This window comes from Pogona vitticeps, chromosome 3 (genome assembly GCF_051106095.1).
Source record: "Pogona vitticeps strain Pit_001003342236 chromosome 3, PviZW2.1, whole genome shotgun sequence".
In the NCBI taxonomy this organism is placed as follows: Eukaryota; Metazoa; Chordata; class Lepidosauria; order Squamata; family Agamidae; genus Pogona; species Pogona vitticeps.
This window is the reverse complement of record NC_135785.1, coordinates 29025560-29039026: the sequence shown is the minus strand read 5'-3', so window position 1 is coordinate 29039026 and position 13467 is coordinate 29025560. Positions and strand designations below refer to the sequence as shown.

The 13467-nt window shown below is 40.7% G+C and overlaps 1 protein-coding gene across 1 annotated transcript in view; it reads right to left on the bottom strand.

Moving 5' to 3' along the window:
• Positions 1–5830: 5830 nt before the first annotated feature.
• Positions 5831–13467, bottom strand: part of LOC110073029 (glutathione hydrolase-like YwrD proenzyme) — a 37262-nt gene continuing 29625 nt past the window's right edge. Inside the window, 4 exon segments of the mRNA XM_020781837.3 lie at positions 5831–6069; positions 7254–7338; positions 10002–10172; positions 12095–12257. Coding sequence (XP_020637496.3) covers positions 5831–6069; positions 7254–7338; positions 10002–10172; positions 12095–12257 — 658 coding nt within the window.

Sequence of the window (13467 nt, the reverse complement as noted above, 5' to 3'; positions counted from 1 at the left end):
TTGCAGACAACTTACAAATACCCAGACTAGGAGAAAGGCCTATATTAGAAGGCTTTGAGGCTTAGCTAGGGTAAACTTCCTGTTCCTGCTCCAATGCTGGTTGGAAATTTCCTTTCCAATAAGGAAGTTTGGGCAGAGCCTAGATAAGCTTCAATGCCTTTCTCCCAGAGGTAGTACACTTGGGTATTTAGGTAAGTTGCATGTAAGATAACTTGAACTCCCAAAATGGAGAGCGTAAGTCCAGAAAATCCAAAAATTCCCTCTCTAGTGCTCTTGCATAGCACGAAAGTCACAGCAGCCAGTCAGCAAGGGCAGGACTGGTAGGGCAAAACCAAAAGGTTTTCAACCCTCCCATGCTTTGCACATTTGATCCTATTGAAGATACTCTTTGCCTTTTACTTACTCTTTTTGGATATTATTGCTAGGCTGCAGAACTATCATCATTCTAAGTATCATCTTAAACTGCAGAGCTGGACCCTATGAATCACTGAGTCCAGCCTTCATCAAAGAGCAGATACTTAAAGCACTGAGATATCCAGCAGTTACATCAAAGGTGCCTATTCCGCTTTATTCCAGATCTTGCAGAAACTGGGCCAGTTCCGTTCTGAATTAGGAACTGGTCCTAAGGGAAATGCACAACCCTAAGAGAAATGACTGCTCTAGACACTTTGTGTCCTTCTGTGCTCTGAATGTTTTTTCAGCTGAATGTAATAATTCACACACAATGCGTTTATGTGAAATATACAAATCTATTTTCAGACAGAGTTGTTATGGAAGTTGTAGGGATCAATTGGGAACTGTAGGATTGGGGGTCAGGTCTAGAGGCTGCCACTCTGCAAAGGAACCTGTTTGATTTATGGGAAAGACAAGTGGGTTTCATATCCTGTTATTGCCATTATCCTGGCATGTCAGCTCTTGACTGAATTTCCTTCCCTGTTCCTGCAGCAGGGTCTGCTTACAGAGATATATTGTTGTGGTGAAACTGTCAGTCTTGAGGGCACAAATGTAACTCTTAAAGAAAACCTAATAAAGGGCACATGTGAAGCTTGATCCAGAAATGAGAAACATGACTTTTTTTTACAACTCCTGGTATATCCCATTTGTGAGGATGAGTAGCTATTACTCCTGTGCTCCCTATAACAGAAATATGTCCCAGCAAAAGGTGAGTTAAAATTTTTAAAAATGAGTATTTTCCCACCTCCGGCCTGATCATATAGAAGTATGTTTCAGTGAGCTTCGCTGCCATGAATATACATACAGAGAATTATAGCTTCAAGTCCTAGAGCTTGCACATTCTTGATGTGTTCAGCAAAAATGCAGTTCTGAACATGAGTACATCGGGTTTATAAATGGTTAGGCACTCCTGCATTATGGGCTTCCCTGTCCTATGATGTCTCAGTTTCTGTTTGCTTCTATTTATGGCTAAATTGGAACAACTATATTTCCTAGTCACCATAAACATCTAGCAGCTCAGTCCTATCATTACCCTATTTTGTTTCACAAGGGCAAGTAAATGCTTAAGGATCTTAAATGATGATGAACATTTATGTTATAATGAGTTAATGCTTGAAAAAATAATATTTGGCTTCCCGTAGTCTATATTCACTTAACCGGTCTTATGTTTGTTGTTTGCTTTCTTTCTTTCTTTCTTTCTTTCTTTCTTTCTTTCTTTTCACTGTGCCAACCTATGTTCCAGATGGGGTGGGTGGCAAACATGACACAGAAGGTAGTGATGGTCTGCTCTGCCTGCCAGAGCAGTGTATTCCTCTTCTACTTCAACAATCATTTTGTGAAGTAAATTTGAGTAAACTGCACAGTTCCCAACAGAGAGCAGGAAGGAAGGAAACTAATGGGAGCTGAAGGTCAAGCAGTAATGGATGAATCTCTCTCTCTCTCTCTCTCTCTCTCTCTCTCTCTCTCTCTCTCTCTCTCTCACACACACACACACACACACACACACACACACACACACACACACACACACACACACACACATATCTCTGTCAAATCAAAGATCTTTATTTTCCCTACTTTCATGGTTTTTTCCACTATTTGGACGCATACAAATATGTAGAAATAATGGTTAAATAATCAGATATGAATCACTTCACTTTGTATTCACATATATAGGCAATTAATTGCCATTTTCAAACAGTTATATCTCATGTTTTATTGCTAATAAGCAATAAATATTTGAACAGTTATCAAATAGGTATTACAATACACTCTGCTTGTTGTTGTTATATGATATCAGGTCACTCCGAATTCCATGGATGAACAATTGCCAAAATGTCCTGCCGTCAACTGTCCTCAGTGAGTTCTTGTAAACTCAAGAGCTGACTGAGACACACCCATTGCTTTAAGAACAACCCATAGTTTCTCATGACTGACATAATCAAAGGCTATGCTGTAGTCTATAAAGCATAGGATGATCTTCTGAAATTCTTTGTTGCACTCGAGTGGCCAGCAGATATTTGCAATATGATCTTAAGTGCCTTTTCCTTTTCAGAATCCAGCTTGAACATTGGACATTTATCCCTCCATATAAAGTAAAAGTTTATATTTGTCACAACACCTTGAGCATCACTCTATTCAGTCTGTGAGCCTTTTTTCGACTTCTTATATTTGTTGTCATATTCTTATTAGGAATTTGACAGATTCTGTCTCTGTGGATTGAAATAGTTCTATCGGTATCCCATCTACCACTAGTGACTTATTTCTTCCCAGTGCTTTCAGAGCAATTTTAATGTAACTTTCTAGAACTGCAGGTTCTTCATAATAAGATTCTTCTTCAAACGAGTCTGTCATACTTTTCTCTCTTCTATACAGGTCTTCAGTATACGTTTTCCACGTTCTCTTTATGTTACCCTGGTCAGAAAGTGTGATTCCCTGTTGGTCTTTCAGCATTCCTTAATTTTCCCTTTGATTATTTGGGTCTTATAAAAGAGATCTCTTGATTTTTCATATTTTGTTTTTCTCTATTTCTTTGTACTGGCTATTATAATAGTTTTCTTTGTCTCTGTGTGCCATTTGCTGAAAAGCTGCATTTAGAGTACTAATCCTATTTCTGTCACCTTTTACCTTTGCACACACCTGAGCACAGCAGAAAAGGTAGCTTTAATGGGAGCAACCTCTCTTAAAGTGACCTTTCTGTCTACAAGGAAATCGCTCCAGCTTAGCCCCAGAAAGTAACCAACCTTCAGTTGGTCCAAAAAGGTCCAACCTGGACATGGGTCCCACTAAGCAAAAGGTGGATTTTCACGCTCTGTTGCTGCTGGTCAGCAGATCCAAACAAAGGCAATGGGCTATTTTACCCCCATCATCCTGAGATGCATTTAGCTCCATTAACACAAGAAATTCTTTATTAAGTAACAAATTATAACAGAACATACCATAAAAATCATTTCAGAAATATTACATTAAAAATGCAGGCTGATCAATACAAAATAGATTTTTATAGATTTCTTTCCTGTCTTACAAGATATTGGTGGCAAAATAAAATTAAAACAATACTGAGGTGCTTTGGAATTGTCACAATTATACCGAAATTGTCTAGAAATATAATATATATATATTTATTGTAAAAATGCTTCCTGAAACATTTTTAGAGAAGAACTGACCAGTCAGCATTATCAATTTTGCAGTGGACTGCTGTTTCTCTTATTTGTTTTGTTCGTGTGCATCTAGTACCAGTGACTGATTCGGTCCACAGTCTCCATCTAGATCTAGATGCAAATTACAACCTCTTACCTGGCCTTGATTGATTCAAAATTGGGAAAGGAGTATGACAAGGCTATATATTGTCTCCCTGCTTATTTAACTTATATGTAGAATACATAATGTGAAAGGCTGGACTGGATGAATCCCACAGCGGAATTAAGGTTGCTGGAAGAAATACAACAACCTCTAATTTGTCAGCTATAGGCATAGACTGGTTATGTGATTTGCATCTTAAAGTAAAGACAAATACAAGCCTTTAACTGTGTGGACCACACAAACTATGACAAGAGTTTGTTGTGGTCCACTATGGCATCTTAATGAATTGGGAGTGCCTGACCAACTTACCTATCTCCTGAGAAATCTATATGTGGGACAGGAAGCAACAGTTAGAACTGGATATGGAACAACTTATTGGTTCAAAATTGGGAAAGGAGTACGACAGGGCTGTATATTGTCTCCCTGCTTATTTAACTTATATGCAGAATACATCATGCGAAAGGCAGGACTGGATGAATCCCATGCTAGAATTAAGATTGCCGGAAGAAATATCAACAACCTCAGATATGCAGATGATAGCCCTCTGATAGCAGAAAGTGAGAAGGAATTAAAGAATCTCTTAATGAGGGTGAAAGAGGAGAGCGCAAAAAATGGTCTGAAGCTGAACATCAAAAAACCTAATATCATGACCACTGGTCCCATCACCTCCTGGCAAATAGAAGGGGAAGATATGGAGGCAGTGACAGGTGTTATTTTCTTGGGCTCCATGATCACTGCAGATGGTGACAGCAGCCACAAAATTAAAAGGCACCTGCTTCTTGGGAGGAAAGTGATGAGAAACCTACATAGTATCTTAAAAAGCAAAGACATCACCTTGCCAACAAAGGTCCGCATAGTCAAAGCGATGGCTTTTCCAGTAGCGATGTATGGAAGTGAGAGCTGGACCATAAAGATGGCTGACCACTGAAGAATTGATGCTTTTGAATTGTGCTGCTGGAGGAGACTCTTGAGAGTCCCCTGAACTGCAAAGAGAATAAACCTATCCATTTTGAAAGAAATCAACCCTGAGTGCTCATTGGAAGGACAGATCCTGAAGCTGAGGCTCCAATACTTTGAACATCTCATGAGAAGAGAAGACTCCCTGGAAAAGACCCTGATGTTGGGAAGGTGTGAAAGCAAGAGGAGGAGGGGATGACCGAGGACGAGATGGGTGGACAGGGTCATCAAAGCTATCAACATGAATTTGACCCAACTCCGGGAGGCAGTGGAAGACAGAAGGGCCTGGCATGCTCTGGTCCATGTGGTCACAAAGAGTCGGACACGACTTAATGACTAAACAGCAACAACCTGGTCTAATGTTTGTGTGTTTTTTCCATTTCTATGCCCCCCCATCTTCTTTTTCACTACCTAACTTGATAAAGAGCTCTAGAGAAATTAAACCTTGCAAATTTTTATGGCAATTGAGTTGGTGCTAATAAAGGTATTGCCCAACTATGAATTTTGTCTCTACACATAGATCACCTGTGTATTTATGTATCTGCAGTGCTTCAAACAACATTATTCTTTTCCATATCAAAACACTGGAGTGTGAGAATGTGAAGTTGTCTGACTTTGAGTCCCTGGAATGTATCACGTCCAGCTGAAATCTGACTTAGGTAACCCAACTGAGTTGCACTCTAGAACCACTAGTTGTGACACCTGTGACTGAAACTTAAGTTCTGTGAAAAAAGCAAAGCAAAGCAAAGTGTGCTGCTTATATTCTACCCCACAGTGCTTAAAGCACTCTCTGGGTGGTTTACAATTTAACAATGCGGGGTACACTTTGCCCCCTCTCCTGGGAGCTGGTAACTCAGTTTACCAACTTCAGAACCATGGAAAGCTGAGTCAACCTGAGCCCTGATCCGTCCAGATTGAACTAAGGCTGTGAGCAGAGGCTTGATTGTAGTACTGCAGTTTAACCATTACACCATTAGGCTCCTTTATAAATTATATACTATGCCACCAAGACCGAGATAATGAATCAAACAGATTTAGCTTCATGTTTTCCAGTATAGTATCATTCTGGGATTTGATTTCTACATGCTCAACACAAATAATTTTTTTTTTTTTGCCTTCAAGACTAGTATCCTAATGCACACCCATCAGCTCGAGGGTCAGATCCAGCCCAGATTACATTTTTAGAAGACAGCTGTGTCCGCCTCCACCAATCTCCTTTGGTGATAATTTGACCTCTTCCAAACATGCTCCTGCTGTGCCCAGTTACAGGTGCTGTGACAGCATGACCCCTGGCTCTCAATTCTTCTGTGATGCACTGAGGGATACCATCTTCCAGGGACACATGCCATACATGGCCTATAAAAAACAATAGGCAGCATTCAAGATTGCAATTTTAAATATGCAATACTGTATTTAGTTGCCAACTGTTTTATAAATGTCATCTGATCCAAAAATAAATAAAACTAAAGAAGTAGTTTCAAGACTGAATTTGTGATTCCATTAAAGATAATTAGAGTGTTAGAATAAAAGAACTGCTAGATAATTCAGTGGTTCGGGTATCTGGCTGCAGAGCCAAAGGCTCAGAGTTCAGTTCCCCAGTGCGTTTCCCTGACAGGGGCTAGACTCAATAATCTGTAGGGTTCATTCCAGCTCTGCACTTCTAAGATGAAGATGATGATTCCTGTAGATTTCCACCGAACTATTGACAGAACCAGATGACTGGGAAGAAGCAGAGCAGCTGCCTTAAAATTATTACATGACAGAAGGGGTCCTCTACAGAGTCCGTCAGCCAATCACAGTGTTATCACTCCTTGGTTATCTATCAGAATAAGGCCTATTGACTACAGTAATGCATTCCCAAGTAAATATTTACAGGACTGCATCACATCTTGTCATAGGTGAAGTTCCAGTTCAAGTATATGAAAAAAATAGTGCTAAAAGCAGAAGTAAATGCAACAGAAGATTGATCCCATGACACCTTAAAAATATTACATACAGTGATACATATAACATACTGTACTGCTGCATCTTTCAGACTTGATTCAAAACAGCAGTAGTAGACGTAGGAGTAGTCCTAGTAGCCTCTCGCAGCAAACCCAACCCACCCCCCACTGAACAGTGGAGAAGATAAGCAAAAGGAGACAGCAATCTGTGTTTGGAGTGAAACCCAAGGTATCAATTCCAAATGATTGTAGACAGGTGGGTTGGGGTGGTAGTGCATCCCAGTACATCCAGCAAAAAATACCTTCTCCATCTATGGATGTCAATACTGGAATGATGAATTCCAATCTGAATTTTAAAAAAACCAAAATGACCCAAAGCAACCATAGAACAGGGACAAGACTATAGTGAGAATGAGCCCTTCAAGTAGAGAATATGTATAGCCAAAAATCTCTCTGCATCTGGAGCACTATGTTAGCAAAATTAGCACTGCTGTTTAAACAGAATTTGACAAATTATATTCTTCAGCTTGTTAAGATAAAATGAGGATGTATGTTTGGTCCTGTATATTTGTTCCTTTAAAAAAAACAATGTTTCACCTTTTTTATCATATTCCACACAAAAACGAGCAGCATCCAAAGCCTCTTGTGGATTCATTCCAAATTCCAACATGTTCAATAGGACCTGCATAAATACAAGGGGGGGGGGGAGAGAGAGAGAAAAGAAATGTGGTAAAAGGAATAAGGAAAGGGCAATCTCTTGCATACCTCTAGCATATCACTTGGGAGTTTTCTAGTCTCAAAGTAGAATCAACTTAGATAAAATAGTTTTCACTGTGTTTTCATAGCAATAGCAAGTATATTAACAAGATGGCAATCAAGGTAATAGGAGCTTCACTATAGTCTTATTTAATCCTAACAATTTAAATGAACACTGTGAATGTGTCATCTCCTTCCCTATTTACTCCCCCAGCACTGACAATAAGGTCTTCATCTGCTGCTTTCATGAGATGCCCTGAGCAAATACAGTCAACCCTCAACTTACAAGCGGCCCTAGTTACGAACATTTTGACTTACGAACCGCTCTGATAGGAAAATATGGACTCGACCTGCGAGCTTGGATTCGAGTTATGAACATTAAAAAAGTGCAGGGAAGGCAGGGAAAGTGGGAAATTTGAACTTTCATTTAGCGAAGAGGCTGCTTGTCTGCTTCCTCACTCGTCCAAGCAGTTAGAGAGTGGGAAGAGAGATCTGGGACTGCCTAGTATTGTCATTTTTAAATGTAAAATTTAGTTTAAAAGGTGCTTTGTTTGGGTTAAACAGTGCTTGGGTAAAAGGGTGCTCGGTTTGAGTTAAAACTGGCTTAGGTAAAAACATGCTTGTTTGCTTTAAAATCTGCTTGTTTTGATTTAAAAGGTGCTTGGTGGAAAAGGTGCCTGTTTTGGTGTAAAAGGTGCTTGATTTAAAAAGTGTTTTTTTTTAAACAGTGTTCGTTCGTTCTCTTCGTGGTTTCCTGCCCTTTTTTTAACCTACGCCATCTTAGGTTAAATAAGAAAAAGAAAAAAATTCTGCCCCTAGTGGTAGGAACGGATTAACCCATAGAAACTAATGCTTTGACTTACAAACCGCCCCTTGACCTAAGAACCAAAAACAGCCAAACGGATTAATTGGTTTTCAGTGCATTCCTATGGGAAATGCTGATTTGAGTTACGAACTTTTCGACTTACAAACTTCCTTCCGGAACGGATTAAGTTTTTAAGTCGAGGATTGACTGTAATGGAAAACTGGTAGTTGCAAGAGTACTTGTTCTCTGTCTGTAGAATGTCCTTCCCAAAGAAGCTCGCATAGCATTTGGACTTTTGTTCTGATTTCTCATGTAGTTTAGAAGCATATTTATGATTTTACATTTTTGCCTAGCATCAATGTTTTCTATATACACTGCTCCTGTATCATTTATTTTTCTGGAATATTTATATTCCACCTTCTATCAAGAGATCTTTGTACAAGGTATAGCAAAAAGCAATTTGAAACACTTTCAAAGAGAGAAGGCAATTTAAAAACGTTTGGGAACTGTACACTTGACTCCCAAGTTACTCAAGCCAAAAATCTTTGAACTCCAAATGATTTGCCTAGCAGCTGTGCTTTAGCAAGACACCAAAAAGACATCAGCATTTGTGAAGAACATTCTGTAATCAGGGCAACACAGAAGAGAAAGCCCTCCCCTTGTATCATGAGATCGTTGGACAGAGTGCAGCCAAAAGCAATTTAAAACAATTTAAAAACAGATCAAAACATACTACTCGCTATTACTAGTGAGACACACTTTTTATCTTGCTTTTATCTGACTTGGTTTTTTAATCTGATTATTCCTTTTTTATTATTTGTATGCTGGTTAAAGACTTTGGTCAGTGAATAATTTGAAAATATGATGATGATGAAACCAATAAATAAGCAACAAGAAGAGGACAAAGATTAAATGACAGAAAATAAACAATATTTTAGTTTCACCATATGGGAAGAAGTAAAGAAAGTAACAAAGCAAAGCAGTGCAAAGTGTGCTGCTTATATAACACCCTATAGTGCTTAAAGCACTCTTTGGGAGTATTCTCGAAGGCTGTCATGGCCGGATCTGATGGTTGTTGTGGGGTTTTTGGGCTCTTTGGCCATGTTCTGAAGGTTGTTCTTCCTGACATTTCGCCAGTCTCTGTGGCTGGCATCTTCAGAGGACTGGAGTAGGAACTCCACTCTGAACAGAGCATGGACCGAGTTCCTACTCCAGTCCTCTGAAGATGCCGGCCACAGAGACTGGTGAAACGTCAGGAAGAAAAACCTTCAGAACATGGCCGAAGAGCCTGAAAAACCCACAACAACCACTCTCTGGGAGGTTTATAAGTTAATTATGCTGGGTATTCATTTTACTGACCTCGGAAGGATGGAGGTCCGAGTCAACCTTGAGCCAGTTACCTGGGATTGAACCCTGGGATGTAAGCACAGTTTTGGCTGCATTACAGCAATTTAACCACTGCACCATGAGGCACATTATTCCTGCATTAAAACAATGGCAGACATCCTGCTCTGTAACATAAGCTCATGCGTAACTTTCAGTTCATTCCTCCCAGGTAAACTGCTTCTATTTCAGACCATGCACTTACCTGATCATGTGGGGGATGTCAGTACCAGAAAAGCAAAATGAAGTGCTAATTTGCTTGCAACTGAATTAAATTTGCATGCAAATGTGTGGCTTAAGTTTTGATAACACATTTACAGAGCACAGAACCTTCTGGGGGATTTGCATATAACACATGGACAAAGAAATCAAGACCCTTCTACTAAAGACCAGAGACTCACCTGTATGTGTCCTTGGGGCTGCATGAATCCACCCATTACTCCAAAGGAGCACAGGAGCTCTCCTGAATCTGCCGCAGTGGCCAGTGCAGGTATAATGGTGTGATACGGCCGCTTCCTTGGTGCTAGGCAGTTTGGGTGGTCAGGCTTTAGTGAAAAATTGGCTCCTCTGTTCTGAAAATGAGCATATGCAATACAACTCATTCATGAATCCATTTATTTCTTGTAGTTACATCCCACATTTAACCCAATAAAGGGATCCAAGGGATCTTACAAAAGAAAAGCCAGAAACTGGCAAAACAACAACCCTTCATGCCACAGGCAGCCCACAGCACATCCCTGGCCTCCTCTTTTCTCAGAGGAAGGAAGTCATCTGCCATTGCTGGAAGGCTCCTGAGGTGGCAATTCACCTTTTAAATAGGGCACAGCCTTGCTTCCATCACCTAAATAAAATAATAAAATAATGTATTCTCGAAGGCTTTCGCAGCCGGGATCCGATGGTTGTTGTAGGTTTTTTGGACTATTTGTCCGTGTTCTGGAGGGTTTTCTTCCTAATGTTTCGCCAGTCTGTGTAGCCGGCATCTTTACAGGAACATGGCCAAATAGCCCGAAAAACCTACAACAAACAATAAAATAATGGTTTGTTTTATTATTCAAAGGTGCATTTCCCAAATATCTAGCCACTTCTAGCTAGATCTTAGGGAGAAAAAACAGATACCCCTCCAGACCTGCCAAAGTTGCCCAACCCTGCTGCACCCAACTTGGAAAAGAAACATAACAGATTAGGTCAGGAGATTAAAAATCCCCACAGTTTAGAAGACTGATTCAATCAATCTTCATCTTCCCCAGAGGAGGAAGGTGAGAAGGGAAGCAATATATACTAAGACACCACTTTGAAAGGTGGTTGGGTCTTCCTCCCAAAGGACCAGATGTGTGTGCTGGGTACAGTACCTCCTTACCTATCCCTGCACTGGGATAAGGGGAAGTGGAGCATTTAGCAAGTGCTAAATATTTAGATGATGTGCTCCCTCTAGTGCAGTGGTTCCCAACCTGGGGTCCCCAGATGTCTTGGAGTACAATGTCCAGAATTCCTGGCCAGCACAACTAGTGGTGAAGGCTTCTAGGAGTTTTAGTCCAGGAATACCTGGGTAACCAAGGTTGGGAACCACTACTCTAGTGATTCAAGACATTTAAGATTTTCCTCACATACAGATTTTGCATTTAGCGTGCTTTGTTTTGGGATGGGTCATTGGAAGGAAAACACAAGTTTCATTTGCAAGTCTGATTGTTGAAGTATGTAACTTTGGCAAGATCTCACTGTGAGCTGGAAAACAGGTTAATCGCCTAATGATAGGGCACGTGCATTTTCCTTCATGTCTAAGTTACTGCTGAGGACAAAGCCAACCTCAGGACCAAGTTAGCTGTCGAACTGCTAGATGATAGGATCTAGATTCAAGCCTCCTTCGCCTTCTGCCTGTAGAGAAGGTGAGCAAAGTGTGACATTCTCTTCCCAGCCAAAGCACCAACTGGAAAAGCTTCAACTGGCACATCATCCAGAAAGCCACCAATGCTGAGGGTATTTATTTTATTTATTTATTTATTTGATTTATATCCCGCTCATCTGGTAAATCTATGCCACTCTGAGCGGCTGGTATGTTTCACCAGCCTTCACAAGGTCAGAAGGAGATCCAATCTGCCACCAAAGCCACTTCCTCAGGACAGTCTTTAAGTAATACTAACTCTCTATACCTACATACAATACAGGCTTCCTCTCATTTCAAGCAAAGCAAAGCAGCTGCTACAGGCAACAAATAAGGCTGGGGACAGCTGCAAAGCATTGGAGAGCAGATCTATGAATGGCATGTGGCCTGCCCTGTAACCCCTAACCAAACATGCTATTGTCAGATGCAGCAGAAGAGGTTCATCCAGACCTATACATGGATTGGTCAAGATGGAAATAATCTCTTATCCTTTGCTTAGACACCAACTTGTCTTGGGCCAGCCTTGCACACATGAATGTATACATGTGCGTGCGCGCACGCACGCACGCACGCACGCACACACACACACACACAGAGTTGAATTTTTTTTCTCACATGTAATGTAAATCCACAGCCTTCTGGCACCAGCCCTGTGCCAAATCCCATATAGTTGCTGTTAATGAAAGAGCAGGCATTCCCTTGAGCATCCACCACTGTGAAGTAAACAGTGTCATTTCCAAGTGGGGAAGGATTTCCATGATGATATCTGGTAGCCGCTCTGAAAAAGGAAAAGCGGGAGCCAAGGCAGAGAAACGCAACACAAATTCTGTTATTTCACAATCCAGCTTGAGTGATAGCTTATTATGATTAACCAATTTTGCCTATAATGATTACTTAAATCAGTAACTTTTACAGTCTTACTTATAGTTATTTTGCTAGAATTTTTGGTCCCTTGTATTTTCCTGTCTCAATGCTAGCAAATCTCACTGTGAAACAAAGGGTGGTCCATATTATATTACAGGTGTTAATGAAAACCTGTTGGTTATGGACATCACAAAGATTATGGAAACAACAAAGAGACACACACTGGAATCTCTCTTCAAATTCTAATATCTCCTATATTCCCTCTGTGTGCCCCGCCCATCAAATGGAAAATGTAAGGATTGAACAGAAATGAATATAAGGAAGACCCCACTGTTCTTTTAACCCAATGTAATTCTGGCTATATTGTATTCCCCTCTCCTTCAGTGGGATCAAGCCAACTTAAAATCTGCACCTAAGCTTATACTAACCTACCTCTGTGTTAAACACCCTCAATCAGGGGTCTTTTTCTTCTCTCCCTTCCTGCGACATACTAGTAAAAACTAGGAGCATTTGTAAAGTTAATGGTTCTTAAGTGCCCTTTCAGGGACGTGGTGGCGCTGCGGGCTAAACCGCAGAAGCCTGTGCTGCAGGGTCAGAAGACAAGCAGTCGTAAGATCAAATCCACGTGACGGAGTGAACTCCCATTGCTTTGTCCCAGTTCCTCGCCAACCTAGCGGTTCGAAAGCATGAAAATGTGAGTAGATAAATAGGTACCACCTCGGTGGGAAGGTAAACAGTGTTCCGTATATAGTCACACTGGCCACGCGACAACGGAAACTGTCTTCGGACAAACACTGGCTCTACGGCTTGGAAACGGGGATGAGCCAAACACGACTGACTAAATGTCAAGGGGAACCTTTACCTTTACCTAAGTGCCCTTTCAAGACCAAAGCACTTTCAAATACCATGCATTACAACAGGGATAAAAGGAAACAATATTCTGCTCTTCTGAGGATTGCAGCTAAATTCAGAGGGAAAAGGGAAGCCTGTGGGAGGTGGCAGATGATGTCACAGTCCCTGCAAATCAGAAAATTTCAGGGCTTCAAGCCCAGGCTTCAATCCACCACTGCTCCCCCTTTCATATAACAGTTTCGTTTGTAATGATATTTCCTGGTCTCGGTCCT